The 23,506-nt window shown below is 42.8% G+C and overlaps 1 protein-coding gene across 3 annotated transcripts in view; it reads right to left on the bottom strand.

Annotated features, from left to right (window-relative positions):
- OSBPL1A (oxysterol binding protein like 1A) overlaps positions 1-23,506 on the bottom strand; it is a 133,000-nt gene that overhangs the window by 4,651 nt on the left and 104,843 nt on the right. For all 3 annotated transcript variants that reach the window (XM_050941941.1, XM_050941940.1, XM_050941942.1), the window contains 9 exons: positions 22,647-22,781; positions 21,801-21,898; positions 19,578-19,760; positions 18,686-18,793; positions 18,511-18,600; positions 18,091-18,217; positions 6,348-6,464; positions 5,231-5,354; positions 3,310-3,400 (listed from right to left, as the gene is read on the bottom strand). In XM_050941941.1, coding sequence (XP_050797898.1) covers positions 3,310-3,400; positions 5,231-5,354; positions 6,348-6,464; positions 18,091-18,217; positions 18,511-18,600; positions 18,686-18,793; positions 19,578-19,760; positions 21,801-21,898; positions 22,647-22,781 — 1,073 coding nt within the window. The remainder of the gene's footprint in view (positions 1-3,309; positions 3,401-5,230; positions 5,355-6,347; positions 6,465-18,090; positions 18,218-18,510; positions 18,601-18,685; positions 18,794-19,577; positions 19,761-21,800; positions 21,899-22,646; positions 22,782-23,506) is intronic.

Consider the following 23,506-nt stretch of genomic DNA (forward strand, 5'->3'; position numbering starts at 1 on the left):
TAGATTTTTCTAGTCTAAATTCCAAAGAACAATTGCCTGTGTCAGAGTAGAGCGATACTGGCTTGCTAAAGGGTAGGAATGACAGTAAGAGGTTCAGCAAAGATATACTCAGGAAGGTTCATTCCCCACTGACTTTTCTGAATCATGTTGCAAATTCTTTACTCTCTTAATTCCCTTTTCCCCCACGGGGTGGGGATTTAAATCCTCTCCTCCTATTGCTTCCCAGGTTCCCTCACTCACGTTTCTTTTGCTGTGCTGTTTTGCACTACTGTCAAATAAATCCCAGTACTGAGTGCAACACTAATGAGAGATTTGAAAACAACTGCAAAGTAAGTTGTTCATGCACAAGGCAAACGGGTGTTCAATGGCAGGGAATGACTGGAAATAAAAACAAGCTGACTGAAATGGGGAATAGGGAAAGTTTGCAGTGGGCTTAGTTTTTGGGTTGATATTCCTGTAGCTGGACTTCGGCTGTCCACCCTACACCTCAGATACGCCTTCCTTGACATCAGAAGAAAGGCTAGAATAGTGGCTGTGGACCACTGAGGGCCACAGTGGAGCTTCCAGTTCCAGTCATTACATCAAAGGGGGCAATGCTATTGGACATGGGAGGGGTCGTGGGGGAGGGTGGAGAGGAGGAAGTACAGGGAGGACAAGAAGATGGTTAGTGTATAGGAATCCTACCACAGAGAGGAAATTCCTCCCCACTGCCAGAGTATTTCTGGTTTATACAAACAAGCACTTAGTTCTCGGCAACAACCAACCAGCAGGTTTACTATCCCAGCTCTTCAAGTCTGAAAGTAGAGGTGAATTGCAGATACTGAGGAGCCTCATTATACTTCATGCTGCAGTGCTTTTGAAGCTGGCATCAGTTTTCAAATTCCAGGGGGTGACAGGCACTTTAATCTTCTAATCCAGAAGGACGGGAGCTGCTCAAAGCCTGATAAGACTAACTATACAGTCACCTGACTGGTGGTGAAATATTGGCACAGCACAGCAGATGGCAGGTGCCCCTTCAAATTATCTGTAAAGTGGCCCTGAGTTACCACAGCACTTCGTGGAAGTTACTCTCCTGAAACACTATCAAACAAAGCTGAAGCATTTCAGGGGACTGCATGGTATTGCCAAAGCTTTTTAATGGCTTCCTAGACTCACGCATGAAGAACATGGAAAAGCACTTACATCCTTACTGCAATGTGTATTTTTTTTTAAAAAAAAAAGTGCTGATGAATTGAGGAGAAACAGGAGACAGGGCACAACATTATGTCTTTGTAGCATGTGTTGACTGAGTCCAGAGATAAAAATGTGCTTTTATTTTTTGCTTTGAAGACATCTTATGTGGGTTTCAATTCTTATCTTGCTCAGTCATTAGTAGACTCATCTAATTCCAGATGGCAGCTGTGACCCTTCTAGTAAAAGGGTGTCCTGTACAGTGCCGTGTAGCCTTTTTTTTTTTTTAAAAGGCTCTAACTATCTAGATGAAGAGTAGGATACATTCTCAGTCCTGGAGAGGAAAGGAATTTGGGGGGTTTGCAGAACTGGAGCCCCATTTTACTAATTTATAAAAAGATTCTAACAACTTGCAACTAAGTTTAGTTGGTAACAGGAAGCCTATGTGAAACTCTGGAGAGAAGAGCGAGTCTGTGGGTGGCACTTACATTCTGTGCTCTCTACTACATTATGGTTAATGTGCAACCCCAAAAAGATAAGAGAAAGTCAAATGGATAAATAAATGCTCCAATGCCATTCTGCTTTCCCATATCACCTACCTACAGCAGGGTGGTGGTAAGTTATTGGACTCAAGGGTTTTAATGTCAAATGCTGGGAGCCCAAGTATCCTTATGAGGGACCTATGTATTATGTAGGTCACAGAACTCTCAGTGAAACTATTAAAATTTAAATTTAGAAACAGAAGGCTTAAGATTTCAATTATTACAATCTGTCTGTATAACAGAACCTAAAAGACACTGGGAGAGCAAGGAGAACCAGCAGAACACTTTCTAACGCTGCAAAGAATCCTGTGGCACCTTATAGACTAGCAGACGTTTTGGAGTACCAAAACGTCTGTTAGTCTATAAGGTGCCACAGGATTCTCTGCTGCTTTTACAGATCCAGACTAACACGGCTACCCCTCTGACACTTTCTAAAGCTGTTCTTTATTCAGTGAGGAATTCAAGAGCACATGTATATGGAGTTAGACTGCTTAAAATCCACTTCAGTAACCTAAGTTAGAAAAAATCTAGCAGAATGACAGATCTTGACAGACAGAACTTCAAGTCTCAAAGCTTTGTTTATATAATCTGCATAATTTGCTCACAAATTGTGATAAGGTTTTATGGTCACGCATCTACTATTGACACAGGCTTATGCCTTCAAAATGCTTGGCTTTCTGGGAGGACACACGAGGTCGGGAGAGACTGTTAACAAGAAAACTTTAAGGTCACACAAACAGTTCAACACCTAGGAATCATGGCCACCATGGGTTGAAAAGTGTTTCTTGAGGTGGTGGGATGGAAAAGAGTTACAAAATCTCAGCTCTCACTTAGAATTTTTTCCCAGCCCTTCTAGTTGTGAGGTTAGCTAGATCATAAACAGCTGCAATAGTCAGGTACATGGACCAGGCAGCATACTGCACCAGCTTGCAGGAAGCAAAACCGATCATAGGCTGTATAATGTGAGCAGTGTTTTAAATAGATATGCTTGATTGCTTTCTAATATAGTCCAAAAGGAAAAAATCCTTTGGTTAGTTTTTGGCACCACAGGAATAAAAGTGGTGGTTTTAGGGAGTCATGGGTGTGAAGATACATAACAATAGTTAACTGGAAGAATCATTAAAAAAAGAAGATAGGAGCTCCCTTCTCTCTGGGGCCAAGCACATTGTCTCCTCTGCTATTTTCATCTACAGATAGTGTAAGGCGATCAGATCAAACCAGAATCTCTTCTATTGTATGGCAGAGCACGTGTGTATTGGTCAGTTGTACAGCATCACAGACTGCACGTGTCACAGTGAGTGGGCGTCAGTGACAACAGCTGTGTTCTTGACAGAACAAGTGATGCTTAGGAGGCATGACAGGCTGTTTAGAGATGGGGGAGGGGGATGTTAAGTAAGAAAATGAAACAGGGCTGATGTTCTAGTGAGCCCAGGACATTCCTCACTAAACCATGCATGACAAATACTCTGACCAAAATCTCAAATAGGATAGTAATAGCAGAGCTGGAGTGGTCATTACTCTTCTGGTGATTGAGAATAACCTGTGCGTGGACAGACACCTAATCTGAACGGCCAAGAACTTTATCAAATGCACCGACCTTGTTTTCCAGACTTCCTCTGACTTGGACCGGTTTTTGCGGACAGCCCTTTGTTTCTCTTCTAGCCTTTTTTTCTCTTCACTAGCTATATCTGAAAAGGAACAGAAGTTGGAAAAAAAATAAAAATCTTAGTTTCCTGATCACTTTTATTGAAGCCCCTGTTATACTGAAGACTCAACTTGTTTCCAACACTAATTTTGTTAGATCATGCCACTTTTAAAAGCCTCCTTTAAAGAGCAGACCCAGCAAAGCAGAGAGGCAAGATTATGAGCAGCATTTCTGTTTTAGAAGTAAGGCCACCTAGAGGACAAGCTCTACCAGTCAGATTGATCAATCAAAGACAGGTCTTGGTGTACGCCCAAACTGTGGGTTGAGCCAGAACTTAAGGAACCTGAGAATTTGTTGCAGTTCTTGAGAAGAGGGGCTTTAAGATTCCCTTCAGAAGAGAAAATGGTTACATTACTGGACTGGATTAAGACCTGGATTCAATCCCCACCTGCGCCACAAATTTGTGTGACCCTCTGTCAAGTTGCTTCATATTTGGGACTCAACGCACCATGACAGAGACAATCTTCAAATGATCAGAGTTTAAAATTGTTACCAAAGGGATTCTCCTGATTTACAGCCTCTAATTTCTCCAGCTCCACTGGCTTATCACAGCGCTCAGCGTGTGAGCATGTGGCAGTATGACTGCTGGGCAGAAACAGATATACCACCACTACACAGCTTGCAGATATTGATAGATCACTGAATGTTAGTGCATTCTGTAAATTAAGAATGTAATACTAAATACTTTGGGTAAATAAGGATGAAACACAGTATGAGTCACTTTCACTAGTCACAGAATAATCCAATTTACAGGGAAAGGTAAAGACTGATCAGACTGGTCAAAGGAAGCAACTTGTCTACAGTGTATTTTAAAAAGCCTCAAAAGATCTCATTGCCGAACTTTGAGAACTCCTCAGTACCACAGCATCATAATGCCCAGCTACTCTTTAATTCATTGATCTCAAAGTGCTTAAAGCAAGTGAAAAGGTGTTAGCCCCATTTTACAGGTGCACAGATAGAGGCACAGACGTGAAGTAACTTTCCTATGGTCACCCTCCAGGCCAGACACACAACTGGGAATATAACCCAAGTCTTTAGTCCCCGAGTTCCATCCTCCAGGTCATGCTGCTTTCATATAAACAAGTGTCACAAATCAGAGCATCGAGCACCAAACCCACTATAGAAAAAAAGTCAGTAAACACTGCACTGACACCATGGTGATAGGCATCTTAGACATTTCTAGATTAAGAGACACATGCAATTTGTACTAGTTAAACAGACTTTTAGAGGAATTGCTTTTCTTCCTAATGAAGTCTATTTTTTTCCTCATCCTTTTCCTGTGAATAATTTTAAAGTGAGCATGCACTTCTTTTGAGGGGGGAAACTTAACTTCAGTAGTTTCAATCACATTACTGAAATTGGTATTTTGGATTGGTTGATGTAATGAAAGAATATTTTTGAGTGGAATAACGAAAGGCTTTGCCATGACTAGAACTTGCCGCTATACAAACTTCACAACTTTGCTATTGCCCTTCATAAAAGGTCCAATTAAAAAGCTTGACAAGGCAGCATTCTGTGCCTTCTATCTGGCCTCAGTCTCTTCACTTTAATTTAACAATAAAAAAGTGTAATGCTTAGAATGGTGGTATGAGTAACATGCCTGGCATAAAGCTTATACATTTAAACATTTTCACTCACCCCTACAAGGATATATTTCAAAGGTATGTTCTACCATCAAAAAAAGAGAGAAAAGCTTATCTGTAAAGATGGCTTGTTATTGCTTAAGGTAGTATCTGTAAACTTTCGGTTGGAGTTCCCATGAGTCTTTCAACTTTGACAAGTTATTCTGTATTTTTATTTTTAAAAAAATCACCTATTTCACCATTTTCCATCGCTCTTATATCTGGCCGTAACCGGCAGTCAGTTTTAGGAACAACACTCTCCATTTCTTTATCCAATTCATTCAAAGCCATAGCAAAGCTAGTAAAGTTGTACATCTGAAAGAGACAAAAAAAATTAGAGGATCACTTTATGAAAAAGTTTTGGCTGCTAAGAGTCTTCACTTATAAAAAGAGAGCTTTTCAAAAATCAAAAGAGCACTGATATGTAGTAACATATAATCAAAGCAACTTTCTAATCGCTAAACTATTATATAGTAGCAATGTTAAGATGCTAGCAAGGTGAAAGTGTGCCAGGTATATGTGGGTGAACCTTTATGCTCATGTCTAATTAGAATGAGATCTGACTAGCCAAATAGGTTGTTTCTCCCTCCATCTCTTTGTCCTTATTCATCCTTCAGGGGCTTTCCTCACCACCTCTACTAAAGCAACCTAGCCTTCTCTCTATATGCACCTACATGACCACCCTGCCTGATTTTCTTCTGCTGCTTCCGGATCTCTCTAGCCACGCATCTACTCATCTGTGCTGCTCAGCTGTCTATCCAACTCAGTAGATCTTCATACACCCACTCATGTTATGTAGCCTTCCTCTGACTTGTGGGTTCCTGTACTCCATGGTTTGTCTTACACAGCTCTGGCAGACTCTGCTCCTCTATGGACACCTCTGATGAAAGGTCTCACGCAGTGGCTGTCCTGCACTAAATCTGCCTCCCAAATGGATGACAGTACTTAAGTGGCAACAGAGTGGGATAGTGAATTCTCCAGGCCACTGCTAAGTAGAGCAATTATCTAATTCATCGTAATCAGTGAGTCTGTAGAGAAGTTAAGCTAAGCTAGAAAGAAGCCAAGCGTGCACGCTGGCCAGTCCATCTACAATATGAGGCCTACATATTCAGTTCCACATTACATCGCTCATTACAGTTTGTGTTGGGGAAGTTCAAGATCATTGCAGCAAAATATTTTACTGTAAAAATTATTTTAACCACCGCATCATGAGCAAGGGAAGTCAATAATTAAGATGTTCACTGTACATTTTACAGTTTAACAACAAATTGTCAAAGCACCAAACATTTAACCAGAGCCCTGGCTTACCTGTACTGAATTTGGAGGTCTTGGAGCTATCCTCCAGAGTAAAATACTTCCAGGAATAACATGCACACTTTCAGAATCTGGCAAAGGCATCTCATCTGGTTCTTCAGAATTGCCCATCTATAAAAAGCACAAATACAAGAAAATGTATCCGAGTCACAGGCTGTTTGCTTAAACACAAACCATAGAACAGTCCTACACAGAAGCTACAGTGAAATGAGACTAAGACATGAACCTATAAAAATGCATGAAACATACCAACAGAGAACACACATTCACTGCCCCAGTACTTATTTTGCCCCCTTGGCTTAAGTAATGATTTTAACACCCACTGGGTTTTCTAGATGCATGTGAAGATTAGAAGAGCCATCAACTCCTCAGAGAAATTAAAAACAAAAGCCATTCTATTTAGACAGTTCTGCCAATAGTTTTTTTACATTTATTTATTCATTCAGCGTGAAGCTAATGAGAAATAGGTGCTTTCAAATCCACATTTTGATGTTAGTAGTGGTTTCTCACCACCACAGAACACTAATGATAGTTCCCCCTCCTCATTTAAAATATAGATCAATTTTGGTTTTATTTATGCTGAAAGTGCAGACCATCTTTTCTTTCTCCAACATTAAGGAAACATGCATCCTATAGTCTGTGCATGTGTAATTGCTGCATTATTGATGTTCAGCAAGTGGGGTCTTAGGTTCCATTGACATTATGATGTCAGCAGTGAAAACAAGAAACATTAAACAAATGCTCTTCTGAGAAGAGGCTACCCAATCTAGAAGGTTGATTGTGAACAGTCAAGGTTGATGCACACTGGCTAGGATGACAGTGCTGTACCATGGTTAATACCTTTCTGGAAATACTGCTTAAGTCTCCATCCAAACTAGCCAGAGTAGTAGAGGATAATGGTAGGGCAGACTGTTCTCCAATTGGTTAAAAGGTGCTTTGGTCCAGCAGCATGGACAGAACTGAAACACATATTAATCAATGCCCTTTAACTATGCTATAAACCTGAAGTCCCAAGTGGTTGGCATGGTTTGGTAACAGCTCAGCCACAACAGGGCAAAACAGTTTGGTCAGTCCCTACACTGATGGACTAAACCCTAACTTGTTATGCTGCGGGACTGGATGGCAATTTTTGTCCCAGCGTGTTAGTTTACAGGTTAGTTCTAGATACAATTTGGTTCCACCCCAGCACGGGAAAAGCTTTAGAGATCTTTGGAGATTGTTTAGTAGAAATACAAGCAGACAGTTAAGCACAATGAAAACAGTTTCCAGTTATGCATAAGCACAGTCTAAGCCCTCTTGTGAATGAACTTGGTTCTATGATAGTTAGGCCAGGCAATGTGGACAAGCCAATTGCTGTATCTGCATTTCAGCACACAGAGAAACTTAGGCTAGAGTATGGTTTTGAACCCTTCTGACATAACTTGGGCCAATCCATGCTACCAAGACAAACTATTAGAACTTGGTTTAGTAATGAGATTATTTTGGTCTAGTGCTTTCAATATTTAGGATGGCTGCAAAGTAGCCCAGAATATCATGCATAGTAGATTTAATCCCTTTGCCGCTATCAATCTGCCAGTGCAGCTCTCACTTGGATGTTCCTAGGCTGTGCTAGCACGCTGACTCCAAAGAGTTGTTAGTATCCCTGACAGAACAGAATGACAAAGAAATTGAGGTAAAATGCTACCAGATCAAAAGAAAGAAGCCCCACATCAATAACAAACTAATCCACAAACAAAGCACCAGACCTTTCATAAATTATTCTGTTCCATGGAAGCTTGTCAATAGTTGGTTGTGTGTTTCAATATGCACATAAACATCACTGGAGTTACAATGAAGAGTGACTATAAAACTAGAAGCACATTTTAGCCACTCTCAGCAGTTCCCTGGACATCACCTCAATTAGTGCGTTATTCAGAGCTAGGCATCGTTTTTCAACCAGAAGTACGCATATCCCTGGGGGTACTCAACTCATCTAAATCTGTGCTTCTCAACCTGGGGATTGAGAGATGAGTTTAGGGGGGTTGCCCAGAGCCCCATGCCACAGGGGGCCCCGCAAAACTAAGTTACATGCTACAGCCCTAGGTGACAAGGCTTGCATTTCAGCCATACCACTCAGGGCTCTAGCTTCAGACAAGGCTCACAAGTAAAAAACAGGCTCAAATATCAAACTGAAATGTAAGCACAGTATTTACACTCCAATCAATTTATTTTATAATTATATGATAAAAACGAGAAAGTCAGCAATCTGTCTGTAATAGCGTGCTATGACACTTTTGTATTTTTATGTTTGATTTTGTAAGCAAATAGTTTTTAAGTGAGTGAAACACTGGGTACATGAGACAAATCAGACTCTTGAAAGGGGTACAGCAGTTTGGAAAAGTTGAAAACCACTGAAATAACATACCCATCACTACTCTTATATTAATAACATTATCTTTCCAGATTGTTAAATACTACTCTAGCTTCACTCTGTGTAGGATTCTAGGACCCCTAAATTCAGTAGTGTCCAGACTTCACCTATCTTATCTGAGGACTGTACCCAGCATGCACAAGAAAGCTGACTGCAACTGCCCTCATCTTGAATGCAGAGGTGCAGTCTGCAGCACGGAATGCTTACACTTGATCAGAGAAATCTCTTGAGTTTCCAGGGTCACAGCTGGTCACTCTGGTTTAATGATGTTACAGCCTTAATATAATGAAGAAGCTATATTATTTCATTCAATCTATCTGTATATTAATAGGATATCCATCTCTGCATAGAGAGAGATAGGTCTAAAGTCCCAACATCTTTTTGATGAAAAGGATAGTAAGTTTTTCCACAAAAAGATTTTATCCCTATACAATCAAAGGCTTTATGGGAAGGTCCAGGATAATCTGCCAATGAGACATTGGCCCCCAGCAGCACATCCAAGTAGGTTCCCTAAAGAAAAGGGAAGTGAACCTACATGATAGCAGTACTAAGAGCAGAAGTAGCAGGAAACCATGAGACGTTGGAAACACTGGCTAGGTGAGGCTTCCCATAGACTATATATTTTCATGGTACTGAAGTAAATCACTTGAGCATGAAGTGGTGAGACACATCTTAGTGTAACCCTTACATCACTTGGAAGCTCAGAGTGTGCTTAAAGCAACATCAATTCCTTGAAGCACCGACACTGTGTCATCACCACTAGAAGGTGGTGGGCTGCAGTGGAGTTTTTGAAACAAAGAGGAACTGAAATCCTTTGCGGGCCTTAAGAATCAAGGGGCTAGATCCATGGTCAGACCTAGGCACTGCAACATCTACCTTTTAGGCACCTTGCCATTTGGAGGAACCCTCAGCCAGGCACACAGGCTCTCTATACAAAGCATGAGGAGAATGAGATGCCTAAGCATGGGATTCAAAGAAATCAGCAAGCTGCTTAAGATAGCTAGTAAGAAATGCTGAGGAGAGGGGAGGGCCCGTAGGGGCCTAAATTGAAAGGTTGCCAGACACCCACTTTTGGCGCAAGGGAGGCACCTATCACTAGTCAGGATTCACAGCCATCATAGAAACGTAGGCCTGGAAGGGCCTTGAGAAGTCTTCAAGTCCAGCTCCCTGCCCCAAGGCAAGACCAAGTAAACCTAGACCATCCCTTACAGGTGTTTGTCCAGCCTAAAACCCTCCAGTGATGGGAGGTTCCACAACCTCCCTTGGAAGCCTATTCCGGAGTTTAACTACTCTTAGTGTTAGAAAAGTTTTTCCTAATATCTAACCTAAACATCCCCTGCTGCAGATTAAGCCCACTACTTCTTGCCTTATATTCAGTGGACATGGGGGTGGGGGGGAGGGGGAATCGATTACATCCTCTTTATAAACAGCCCTTAACATATCTGAAGGCCCCCCCCTTCATCTTTTCTTAAGACTGAACATGCCTCCCTCTTTTTTTCTTAGGGTGATAGGTCAGGTTTTCTGAGCCTTTTAACATGTTTGCTGCTTTCCTTTAGATGCCCTTCAATTTGTCCACATCATCCCTGAAGTCTAGTGCCCAGAACTGGACACAGCACTCCAGCTGAGGCCTCATCACTGCTGAGTAGAGAGGGAGAGAGTTACTGCTCATATCTTGCTGTCATAAACAGATAAGGGTTAATGCCTCTTACCTGTAAAGGAGGCTTCAAGCTGTGAGCAAGCAGACAGCAAAAGGAATTTACAAGCTGAATTGTTTTCGTTCTACCTTGGGTATAGCTAGTTAGAAAGTCTCTGGGTATGGCTACACTTGAAACTTCAAAGCGCTGCTGCGGCAGCGCTTTGAAGTGTGAGGGTGGTCACAGCGCCAGCGCTGGGAGAGAGCTCTCCCAGCGCTGCACGTAAACCACACCCTCTACGGGTGTAGCTTGCAGCGCTGGGAGCCGTGCTTCCAGCGCTGCGGCACTGTTTACACGGAGGCTTTACAGCGCTGTATCTTGCAGCGCTCAGGGGGGTGTTTTTTCACACCCCTCAGCGTGAAAATTGCAGCGCTGTAAAGCGCCAGTGTAGCCATGGCCTCTGTTAACCAACCAGCCCTGAGCTGAGTGCATCCCAGTTCAGTGAACTACACAGGGGTGTGGCCAGCACAGGGAAGCAGGAAAATGAGTACCAGTGGAGCAACTAACAGACTAGAGCTGGCTAGGCTGGAAACAACAGAGAAAGACAACAAAGAGACAGATGGAACTAAAACAATTAGAAATAGCCAGAGAAGAAGCTGCCCACAAAAGAGCTATGGAGATGGAGGCGAGACAAAAAAAGAGATGAAGAAGAGAAAGCCGAAGAAGCTGCCCACAAGAAAGCTACGGAGATTAAACAAAAAAAGACGGAGATCCAGAGGGAGGCCCACCAGCAGGCCCTGGAATTAGCAAAGGCTAAACAGGATGGAACAGCCAACCCTAACAACCCTTCTCCAGGTACTGTTTCCCATCCCAGAAAATTCCCCACCTACAAGGCAGGTGATGATACTGAGGCCTTCTTAGAAAATTTTAAAAGAACCTGCCTTGGGTACAGCATCTCTGCAGACCAGTATTTGATAAGAGTTGAGGCCACAGCTCAGTGGACGCTTAGCAGAGGTGGAGGCTGAAATGTCTAAGGAACACATGAACGATTATGATCTTTTTCAAACCAAGGCCAGAATCAGAATGGGGCTAACACCTGAGCATGCCCATAGGCAGTTCAGAGCCCTAAGGTGGAAACCAGATGTGTCATTTACCCAACACGCCTACTACATTGGAAAGAATTGGGAGGCCTGGATATCAGGAGCAAGTGCTAACTCTCTGGAAGAGCTGTTCTTCCTAATGCAAATGGAGCAGTTCTTAGAGGGTGTTCCTGAGGAAATAGAAAGGTACATCCTAGATGGGAAGTCCAAAACTGTAACCAAGGCGGGGGAGATTGGAGCCAGATGGGTGGAAGTGGCAGAAAAGAAAAAAAATACTAGCAAGGGGAGCGAATATCACAGAGGGCAACCCAAGACCCCACCTATAACCCAAGGAAAGCCCCGGACACCCTATTGTCCCACCTCACCAGTCTCCAGCAACCCACCTCAACCCAGAGACCAGTCAGCTGGGCAATGTTTTAAATGTAATGAACTGGGACATATAAAGGCCCACTGCCCCAAGAACTCCAACCGAGTACAGTTCATTACACCACAATCACACCAAAGATCCCCAGGCCCAGATGCCTCTCAAATACCCTCGGCGTGAAGGGAAAACTTGAGAGTGGGCGGAAAGAAGTTTATTGCGTGGAGACACATGGGGGCACAAGTGTCAGCTATCCACCAATCCTTAGTGGACCCCAAATTCATCAACCCAGAGGCCCAAGTGACAATTCACCCACTCATGTCAAAATCTGTAAACTTGCCTACAGCTGAATTGCCTGTCCAGTACAAAAGCTGGTCAGGAATGTGGACTTTTGCAGTCTATGACAATTATCCCATCCCCATGCTACTAGGGGAAGACTTGGTCAACCATCTGAAGCTGGCCAAGAGGGTGGGAATGGTCACATGCAGCCAGGCCAAGCAAGCTTCCACAACCATCCCTGTTCCTGAGCCGTCCACAAGAGCCCTGTCTGTGTTACCAGAGACCCAGACAGAGGCGGTGGAACTGGATCCCCTGCCAACAACTGCAATGACCATAGTGCATCCAGTCCCAGGACTGGAACTGGAAAAGCAAACAGCACCAGAACCGTTGCCAGCACTGACTCCAGTGCTTGCAAACCCATCTACCACTCCCACACCAGAGGGCACAAGCGGGCCTGAACTGGCAGAACCAGCGGACAACCTTACCCAAGAGGCTCAGCCACAGCCTGAAATATCATAGTGCACCAGTGGAAAGAGGTTCACAATCAACAAAAACAAACCTGTCACCTACATGGCTTCCAGAGGAACCAAGCCCAAGTCCATAGTCTAAGGAGGAACTGATGTCTCCAGCCTCAAGGGAACAGTTCCAGGCTGAGCAGGAAGCAGATGACAGCCTTCAGAAAGCTTGGGCGGCGGCACGGGGCACCCCAACGCCTCTCACCTCTTCTAACCGATCCCGGTTTGTTGTAGAACAAGGACTTTTATACTAGGAGACTCTTTCTGGTGGACACCAGGAAGACTGGCGTCCTCAAAGATGGTTGGTAGTTCCAACTAAGTACCGGGGAAAGCTCTTGAGCTTATCCCATAATCATCCCAGTGGTCATTCTGGGGTGAACAGAACCAAGGACCAGTTGGGGAAGTCTTTCCACTGGGAAGGAAAGGGCAAGGATGTTGCTAATTATGTCCGGTCTTGTGAGGTATGCCAACGAGTGGGAAAGCCCCAAGACCAGGTCAAGGTCCCTCTCCAGCCACTCCTCATAACTGAGGTCCCATTTCAGCGAGTAGCTGTGGATATTCTGGGTCCTTTCCCAAAAAAGACCCCCAGAGGAAAGTAGTACATACTACTTCCATGGACTTTGCTACCTGATGGCCGGAAGTGTAGCTCTAAGCAACACCAGGACTAAAACTATGTGCCAGGCCTTAGCAGACATTTTTGCCAGGGTAGGTTGGCCCTCTGACATCCTTAGATTTGGGAACTAATTTCCTGGCAGGAACCATGAAAAATCTGTGGGAAGCTCATGGGGTGAATCACTTGGTTGCCACCCCTTACCACTATCAAACCAATGGCCTGGTGGAGAGGTTTAATGGAACTTTGGGGGCCATGATACGTAAATTCGTAAATGAACACTCCAATGACTGGGCCTAGTGTTGCAGCAGTTGCTTTTTGCCTACAGGGCTGTACCACATCCCCGTTTAGGGTTTTCACCATTCGAACTTGTGTATGGCCACTAGGTTAAGGGGCCATTACAGTTGGTGAAGCAGCAATGGGAGGGGTTTACACCTTCTCCAGGAACTAACATTCTAGACTTTGTAAGCAACCTACAAAGCACCCTCCGACACTCTTTAGCCCTTGCTAAAGAAAACCTAACGGATGCTCAGGAAGAGCAAAAGACCTGGTATGATAAACATACCAGAGAGTATTCCTTCAAAGTAGGGGACCAGGTTATGGTCTTAAAGGCGCAACAGGCCCATATGATGGAAGAGTCATGGGAAGGGCCCTTCACAGTCCAAGAGCGCCTGGGAGCTGTTAACTATCTCATAGCATTCCCCACCTCAACCCTAAAGCCTGAAGTGTACCATGTTAATTCTCTAAAGCCCTTTTATTCCAGAGACTTAAAGGTTTGTCAGTTTACAGCCCAGCGAGGAGATGACTGAATGGCCTAAAGGTGTCTACTATGATAGAAAAAGTGACGGCGGTGTGAAAGAGGTGAACCTCTCCACAACCCTGGAACGTCTGCAGCAGCAACAGATCAAGGAGCCGTGCACTAGCTTCGCCCCAATGTTCTCAGCCACCCCAGGATGGACTGAATGGGCATACCACTCCATTGACACAGGTAATCCTCACCCAATTAGAACTTCACCCTACCGGGTGTCTCCTCATGCCCAAGCTGCTATAGAATGGGAGATCCAAAGCATGCTACAGATGGGTATAATCTGCCCCTCTAACCGTGCATGGGCATCTCCAGTGGTTCTAGTTCCCAAAACAGATGGGGAAATACGCTTTTGCGTGGACTACCGTAAGCTAAATGCTGTAACTCGTCCCGACAACTATCCAATGCCATGCACCGATGAGCTATAGGAGAAACTGAGACGTGCCCAGTTCATCTCTACAATAGACTTAACCAAGGGGTACTGGCAAGTACCGCTAGATGAACCCGCCAAAGAAAGGTCCGCCTTCGTCACCCAGGCAGGGGTGTATAAATGTAATGTGCTTCCTTTCGGGCTGCGAAATGCACCCGCCACCTTCCAAAGACTTGTAGATGGTCTCCTAGCAGGATTGGGAGAATCTGCAGTTGCCTACCTCGATGATGTGGCCATTTTTTCTGATTCATGGGCAGAACACCTGGAACACTTAAAAAAAAAAAAGTCTTCGAGCACATCAGGCAGGCAGGACTAACTGTTAAGGCTAAAAAGTGTCAAATAGGCCAAAACAGAGTGACTTACCTTGGACACCAGGTGGGTCAAGGAACGATAAATCCCCTACAGGCCAAGGTGTATGCTATCCAAAAGTGGCCTGTCCCAAGTCAAAGAAACAGGTCCAATCCTTAGGCTTGGCTGGATATTACAAGCAATTTGTACCGCACTACAGCCAAATCGCTGCCCCACTAACAGACCTAACCAGAAAAACACAGCCAAATGCAGTTAAGTGGACTAATGAGTGCCAGAAGGCCTATAACCAGCTTAAGGCGACACTCATATCTGACCCTGTGCTAAGGGCTCCAGATTTTGACAAACCGTTCCTAGTAACCACAGATGTGTCTGAGCGTGGTGCAGGAGCAGTTTTAATGCAGGAAGGACCGGATCAAGAATTTCATCCTGTCGTGTTTCTCAGAAAGAAACTGTTTGAGAGGGAAAGCCACTGGTCAATCAGTAAAAAAGAATGCTACGCTATTGTGTATGCCCTGGAAAAGCTACGCCCATACGTTTGGGGACAGCGGTTCCAGCTACAAACCGACCACGCTGTGCTAAAGTGGCTTCATACTGCCAAGGGAAACAACAAAAAACTGCTTCAATGGAGTTTAGCTCTCCAAGATTTAAATTTCGAAATTCAACACATTTCAGGAGCTTCTAACAAAGTAGCTAAGGCACTCTCCCGTAATCCAAAACACTAAAATTTCTGAATGGTGGCACAGTTACCAGATCTAAGCTAGTAATTAAGCTTAGAAGTGTCCATGCTGGTCCCCACATTTGTACCCTAAAGTTCAGAGTGGGGAAGAAACCTTGACACTTGCGTAGAACATTCCTGTTAATACATCCTAGAATTATATTAGCTTTTTTGCAACTGCATGACATTGGTGACACATTCAATTTGTGATCCACTACCGCCCACCAATCCTTTTCAGCAATACTACCATCTAGCCAGTTATTCCCCATTTTGTATTTGTGCATTTGAGTTTTCCTTCCTAAATGAAGTACTTTGCACTTGTCTTATTGAATTTCATCCTGTTGGTCTCAGACCAGTTCTCCAGTTTGTCAAGGTTATTTTCAATTTTAATCCTGTCCTCCAATGTGTTAGCAAACCATGCCATCTTGGCTTCATCTGCAAGTTTTATAAGCACACTCTCCATTCCATTATCCAAGTCATTAATGAATATATTGACTAGTACCAGGCACACTCCTGGAGTTAGGACCTAAGCAAGGTTAGTCCTCTTGCAAAAACCCAGCAGTGACCCCCCTACTCCATTTTAGCTAGTAGTCTAAAGATTACGAAACTCACTTGGGATGTGGGAGACCTGTTTTCAAATCTCTACTCTTCCTGATTTGGGGAAGGACTGCAACCCAGATCTCCTTTCTTCCAGGAGTGTGCCCTATATGGTCACTCTCTGGCCCAACGAGTATTCAATTTATAGAAAATGGAACAGCTTCAAAAGGAGAGATGGAATCACACATCAGAATAGCCCATAAACTGGTGATTTAGGCACTCACTTGGTGTGTGAAAGACTATAACTATCCAATATTACAAGGTTCACCATGAACCTGCTCATTCCTGACTATCTTTTGTGTGGTTTAGGAGTGCCCCGCGCACACCTACTGGATTGGGCCCTGCAGGTGAGATAATGGAGGAAAGCCCAGTTTGACATCCCTGCCAGGTCTTAGACATGAGATAGGGCACTGAACTGCTTGGCAGCATCGGGACTTAGTTGACTTTGTGAATGCCACTGAAAGAAATACCAGGTGTTTCTGGGGACTCTATTAGTGGAAACTTCAGCACCTACGGAATTTAGGCACCTACAGAGTTAGGCAGCAACCGAGTGTGGGGGTCTCAGTGGCACTTTCCAGGTTGCTGTTTGTGCATGTTTTTGTTTTAATTTAAATAAAGACTGTGCTTTTCTCAGAGTCCTGACAGCTCTAAGACGCTGTCCAAAAAAAACGGTTTCACTAGATTTTGTTTAGTTTCATTTGCCAATTTTCAAAGCAGTTCTAGTTATAATTAACATTCTTCAGCAGATTTTGCATTTTAGAGTTATTATGCCAGCTCCCAAGATCAGAAAGACTGGATACCTAATCTGGATGTCAAAGAGTCTCTTCCAGTCAGAGAAGTGGAGGGAAAAAGACTCTCAAAAGTTAGCTATAGAGAATAGAATAAAATTCTGAGTAGCAGATTCAGTGAAACGGTATATAAAATTCTCTTAAGAATTAAATGGTGAAAAGGCAAAAGTAGGCAAGTATATTTTACTAACTAAAAGCCCATTAGAAGCCAGAAGTAACCTGAAGCTTGAGCTTTGTACACAAAAGTATTTCATTCAGGGTAATCTTCAGTGTTGCAAGGAAAAAACAAAACAAGTAGATAACAAGTGTGCAAGGTATATTTTTCTTTTCTCCTCCTCCTCCCAAAGGCTCAGAGATGAAGCCTCAAAGAGAGGGTGGTAATCCCCCGAGCTTAGAGCTCTCCTGTACAGCAATAACGTAAATCTACACAGGCATACTTGCCTTTAGAAAGGTTAGACTCTAACAGGCAAAGGAGTAAAGCAAGCATGGTGATCTTCAGTGGCATGGAGGGGTTCTCAGATTTTTACTTAAAAATGTTCTCTAGTCATTTAAGATGAATACAAGTATGTATAATTACTGTAAGAACCTTCATTGTCATTGGTTTAAAAAAGCGGTTTTCTATTGAAAGAATTGTTAAGGAGTAACAAAATGGTTTACAGAAACGCGAAGAGTAAGATTTCCTGTGGCAGTGCAGACTGTAAAAATCCTTGCAAAACCTTCAGAATATGACATTCCTCCAAGTTATGAAATCCTTCTAAACAGACCCTTATCTATCCTGCTTACAGGCCTGTAAAGCATCAGGTTGGAGGTCCATGCTAGATCAGACTCATGGTCCCTCTAGTCCACTATCCCATCTGGTGACTCTGGAGGAGGGTGAAAGAACCCAATAGTAGGCAGATATGGGGAAATCTGCTCGCATGAAAGTTCCATGCTAATCCTTAGATATTGGCCTAAACCCTGAAGCACAAGGATTTTAACCCTCCCAAAACTGTTTGGATAATAGCCAGAATTATTATAATTAATCCATATAATACATGTCCAAATGCTTTTCAAATCTTACTAAGTTCCTACTAAGAAAAAGTCTAAGGAAAAAGTATAAAAAACAGTAACAAGCCTAAAGGCACCTTAGACTGCTAAGTATTCTATTGTGCCTTTGACACACCACCTCTTTGCATGTCTAATACCTGTTTACTGTTTTTCTTCTCTTCTGTATTTTTCTTGTCATTTTTTTTGTAAGCTTCAAATGTAGCTGGGTCAACACTGTACAAGCACTCAGTCCATTTCCCATAGAGTGAACAAACTTTCTTTTTGCTGTCAGAAAAAGGACTAATTTTAGGAAGAGCTTAAAGAAGTTATGAAGTTAGTTTTAGTGTTTTCAGATTTTAATATTATGAAAAGAATTCTAAGAAAAGATTTAAGACCGAATCCCCATCTTACTATACATTACAGTTACTAACAAGTTACCTTCATACACACATAATATTCTTTGCCAAGGACCTTTATGTATAACAGTATTTAATTCCAACAGTTCCCACATATATTTGTATTAGATATTTAAGTAGCATTTTATTGAATAGGAGATCTAACTAAGACAGGATTTTTACCTTTTGTCTTGAATGTAGCCTTCAACTTTGTGTAACTCCTTTCCAAAAAGCCCACATGGTTTGAAGTTTAATACACACTTCTCGCCAGTTCTAAAGGAAGAAACATTTAGCTCAAATTACTTTTCATTAATTCGTTTTAAAACGTAGTAAATTAACAAGTCATATGCCAGCTTACTTGTGGTTAGTTATTTCTACATTTCCATACTGCTCAATCCAAAGTTTACCTACAATAATATTATGCACACAGCAAGTAGGATTTGTCCATGTGTAGGCTTCATCGTGTCTGAAAAAAAGAGACAACAACTGCTGGCATAATCACACCTTTCAACAATATACCTGAATGACTCTACAGCAAGTATCTGGCTCTGGAACTTCGTTACTGGCAGCAAATCAAGGAAACAAGATGCACCAGCCATGCATGGTGTGGCAAAAATAGGAGACACTGAAAAACTTTGTTAACTGCTTAGCATGGCAGCTTCAGTGCATCTACCACTGGCAAATCAATGGGACTACTTACAGTAGTAAAGTTAAGTACATGTAAGTATTTGCAGGATTAAGGCCTTAATTATCTGAAGCCTATACAACTCAGGGGTGCCAGTGAACTGTACAATTCTGTTTGCAATGATGTTCAAGCCATTTTGGTCCCAGAATACAAGAGGGACAAGGTAAGTGAGGTAATATCTTATTGAACCAATTTCCAACAGAAGGGACAAGCTTTTCAGCTTCATAGAGCATTTCCTCAGGTCTGAAGAAGGCAACTGGAGTGTCCAAGGTAAATACAAGGCAGGACACATTGTTAAGCATAAGTGGTCACACATGCTGTATGAGACCAGTAAAAATGAAGTGGATAATAAGGGTTAACAGGCAGTAGGGTGTGTTATAAATTATTGTAAGGAGCCATAAAAGCAGGAAATATGCAAACTGCATAAAAAAAAGACTGTCTGCTTCATCTATATGAAATAGTGGCTATATTAAAAGTCATCTTGCAGCACTGGAGACCATTATATGAGCCTTTATTCTGCACAAACTCAAAACTAAAGTCTAATACAGTAATCTGATCAACTTACTCAAGAAGTTCCAGAGTTATAGTCCCTTTAGGTTCTGCTTCCACACTCTTGCCCCAGAACTTGAGTTTAGGATAGATTGAGCCATGAAACACAAAATCGTTATTCAAGCCTTCAGCATAGAAAGCACTGATTGGTGGGTGATGACTAACTTGTTCTGAAAGGAGTCTAAACCCAAGATCATCTCTAAAAATAAAATAAAAATGAAGTTTTCAGGATCACTGTTCTCCACAGTTCTCTGAAATGCAAATTTAGTGAGAGTTTCACTGATACAACTGGTACTGCAGTGAAAGAGTTTCCTTTAATTTTATGTTTCAGAATGCGTAAGAGTTATAGCAATTAAGTATGGATCTAGATATTTAAGCTACCAATTAGTTTAAAAGCACTCACTGCAATATAGATCTCTCTCTGTGATGCTGCAAGACCCCAGAGGGCCCTGGTGCAAGAATAAGTTAGGGGGGTCTCTTCCTGATTCTGAAATCCACCCCGTCCAGCTCTCACACAGCCCCAGTTCAGCTCTCCCGCTCCTTTCTAACTCTCTCATAGCTCCAGTCCTGCCCTCCCATCCCACAGCTTCTGTTTAGTTTTAAATTAAGTTTCAGGAAGAGAGGGAGAAAGGGACTTCAAACTGAATTCCTAAACTAGTTATGCAAACAAGATAAAGGTACAGGAATAAAAGATGTTTCTACTATGACCCCTAATCCCAAAAAGTCCAAATGTCAAGGAAGAATGTTGGTTCCCACCCCAAATACATGGTCTGAAAATTTTAAGATCTGAATTAGAGGAAGAAAACTTCTGAAGAATCAAGAGAGCTGTTTTTAAATGGAAAAATACATTAGCATCCCCAGCATATCATCCTCCCACGGCCATTAGAGCAGCAGGTCAAGGAGCCTTTAGACACGCTTTCTGTTCCTTGCACTGTACTAGGTGCTGGTACCAGAATACACACAAGGAGGGTTCTGCAGAGATGCAAGGCACAGGAAAAGGGCTCCCACGCCTCTAACACTGCAGCTCAGATCCCCACCCCAATACTTCCTGTGCTGGCAGCTTTGTCTCCACTGCCCCCACTTTGTGCTGCATTGCCTAGGTTCACCCCACCACATCCCTGTGCCCTGCTGCTGCCTGCTTCCTCTTCCCTACCACTGGGTGTTCTGCTCCCACACTCCTGCTAGTCCCTACTGCCACTCTGACAGCTCCCTCACCTTCAACCCTGAACCCCACCCCACTCCTCCTGGCTTCCTGTTCCTATCACCAGCCTCTCCCTCACCTATTCCCTCCTCACCTGCACTCTGTACTTTGTGTCCTGACCCTGCACTAGTGCCTCCAGGGGAAGCTCAGTGCCTAAATGCAGGTAGCTGTCTACCCTTGCAGCACAGTGCATACACCCCACATGACTCAGCCTCCAGGCAAATGCAGTCAGGCTCCTGCACAAGCTTGGGACAGGAGTATCAGCAGCCAGGCACTCCACAGTGCAGGGTGGGCAGCACCTTGGGCAGTGCCACCTGCCTCATTACTGCCACCAGCAGCAGCATCTGGATTGTGGTTGGGCCCCCATAACTTTCAGGGCTCTGGTGTGACTGCACCACTTGCACCATTGTAGCTATGCCATGGTGTCTGTCTGTCTGTCTTTCTAGATAAGTTCAGGAGAAATACTAACAGGCTTAACTATTTTAAAATGACAAAGTTTTTGACTACACATTGCAGCATCCACATGTGTATCTGACTGAAACCCCGACGCCACAAGTAGGCAAGAGAGGTCCAAAACAGAAGGGGCTTAGTTTATTTTTTAGTTCTTAACGAAAAAGATCTGTATATATTATCTAAGTTTGTGTAACAGTTCAAAGGACATTTGCACAACAGTAATTTCTTCTCAGGCAATGTGTTTACATAAGTTTTTGTTTAGTATAGATATGAAACCTAGGTTTATACACTAAAAACACTGATATTTTTCTGATCACATATTATATTAAGGCTGCTTTCAAGTAAAAGACACTTTCATAACTTTTCAACCCAGAGCAATTTTTACAAGCAAGCTGGACTCCCATAAAGGGGAAGTAACATTTGAAATGCTGACAACCTGCAGTGTGAGCACTTGTAACAGTTGCTCCTAAAATGCAGCCAATTTTCAAACACACAAAGCAATTCACAAGCCATACAATGTGTTTACATAAACCCGCAAATTCCATAAAATACACTTCGGTCTTAAATGCAGTTTCTATTTGTTACCTGACTAATTCGTACGTCTCTCCAAGAAGTGGGTTGAATGGTTTTCCTGTACGTTCCCACTGTGAGGCAACAGCAGACACAGCAAATGCAGCTACACACTGTTCAACAGAATATTGAACATATATCATTCACTTTGTTGGATTTCCCTTTGATACTCTACTTAAAATATAAAAGTTATTTTATTGCACTTCATCTTTCTCTATTAAATCAGTTCTGTTTTTGGCATAAAAATTGCCTCCCAGGAGGGCCTGGCAAGTTTTGGAAAGAGTGCAACAGAACTTATTAGCTTTCTGCAAAAAGCTAAGAAATATTAAAGCCTTTAAAAATTGAATACACATTGAGTTAACTGAACAGCACTAGTTAACAGAACTAGCAAAGCAGTTCCATGTGCAGCAGGTTACAGCATCTCTCCTCTCCAACAGAACGTTTAACAGGCTGCAGATTTAGTCACAAATGTAAGTAACTTCTTCACACAATGCATAATCAGCCTTCGGAACTCACTGCAGGCAGATGTTGTGAAGGCAAAAAGTACAACAGGGTTAAAAAGAGAAATAGCCAAGACGGTCAGGGATGAAACCCCATGCTCTGGGTGTCCTTAAACCTCTGACTGCAGAAGCTGGGACTGAATGACAGGGGATCGATCACTCAGAATTGCCATTCTGTTCATTCCTTCTGAAGCATACAGCACTGGCCACTGTTAGAGACAGGATATGGGCTAGATAGATCATTGATCTGACCCAATATGGCCATTCTTATGATCTTAGCTGAAAGAAAGTTGTACCACAGTCCTACCTGTTCAAACAGACCATCAGAAGCATTTTAAGACACTACTACAGAGTAAAGTACCTGCATCCTCTCAACTGTGCCAGAAAGTGAACTGGCCTGGTGGATGAGGTATGTATGTTCCATATATTCTGTAAGTCGCTGTAGGAAGCTCAGCGGCTCGTTGAAAATAACCGGCATAGTGATCTTGGACAGCTCCTGACACAGGATAGAAAGTTGTATTAAAACTGAACAGATTAAACACAATGAACTAAGTAACAAGAATTTAATTGGTTTATTAGAGAGATAAGTCAGGCTAGCCTAGTGGCAGAGCAACATCCCTTGACCTGGCCAGCAAGTTCTGAAAGAAAAAGAGACCCACGTCTCTCAAGCTAAGCCTCTCCCTTGCACTGGTGAAAAGATGGCTAAAAAGAGAAGTGCATCTAAATCCCTAATGGGGAGGAGGACTAGGAAGATGGTGGACATAGGAGATTCTCAGGACTTCTTTTGAAAGGCTTTGTACACCACGATTCAGAAACACTATTTTTAGAACAGGTACTGGCCATCTGATTAGTCAAACAGGCAACCTTGGGGGGAAAGGAAGGGAGGGCATGAGAAGTGATAGGAGTAAGCTTCTGAAATGAACCATACTTGATCAAATATTGTCACAAGAATCCAGGTCAAAAAAGGCTAATAAGGTCTGGTGTGTAATATGAATAAGTTATGTAAAAGTCTTGAAAGAAATCTATACATTCTTGCCTTAAAAACTGACCAACCTAATGAATCTGGAATATTTAACCTCCAGTTCAGACAATTTATTTTACATCATTCGTTACATCCGCTGGGCAGACTAGAATGAGTTTTATCTAATCAATTAAGAAATTAATTTAACTTTGCTTTAATGAAATAGCACTGTAGAATAACGATCTAAGACTCATTCTTAG

Source organism: Gopherus flavomarginatus, chromosome 2, assembly GCF_025201925.1.
Source record: "Gopherus flavomarginatus isolate rGopFla2 chromosome 2, rGopFla2.mat.asm, whole genome shotgun sequence".
NCBI lineage: Eukaryota > Metazoa > Chordata > Testudines > Testudinidae > Gopherus > Gopherus flavomarginatus.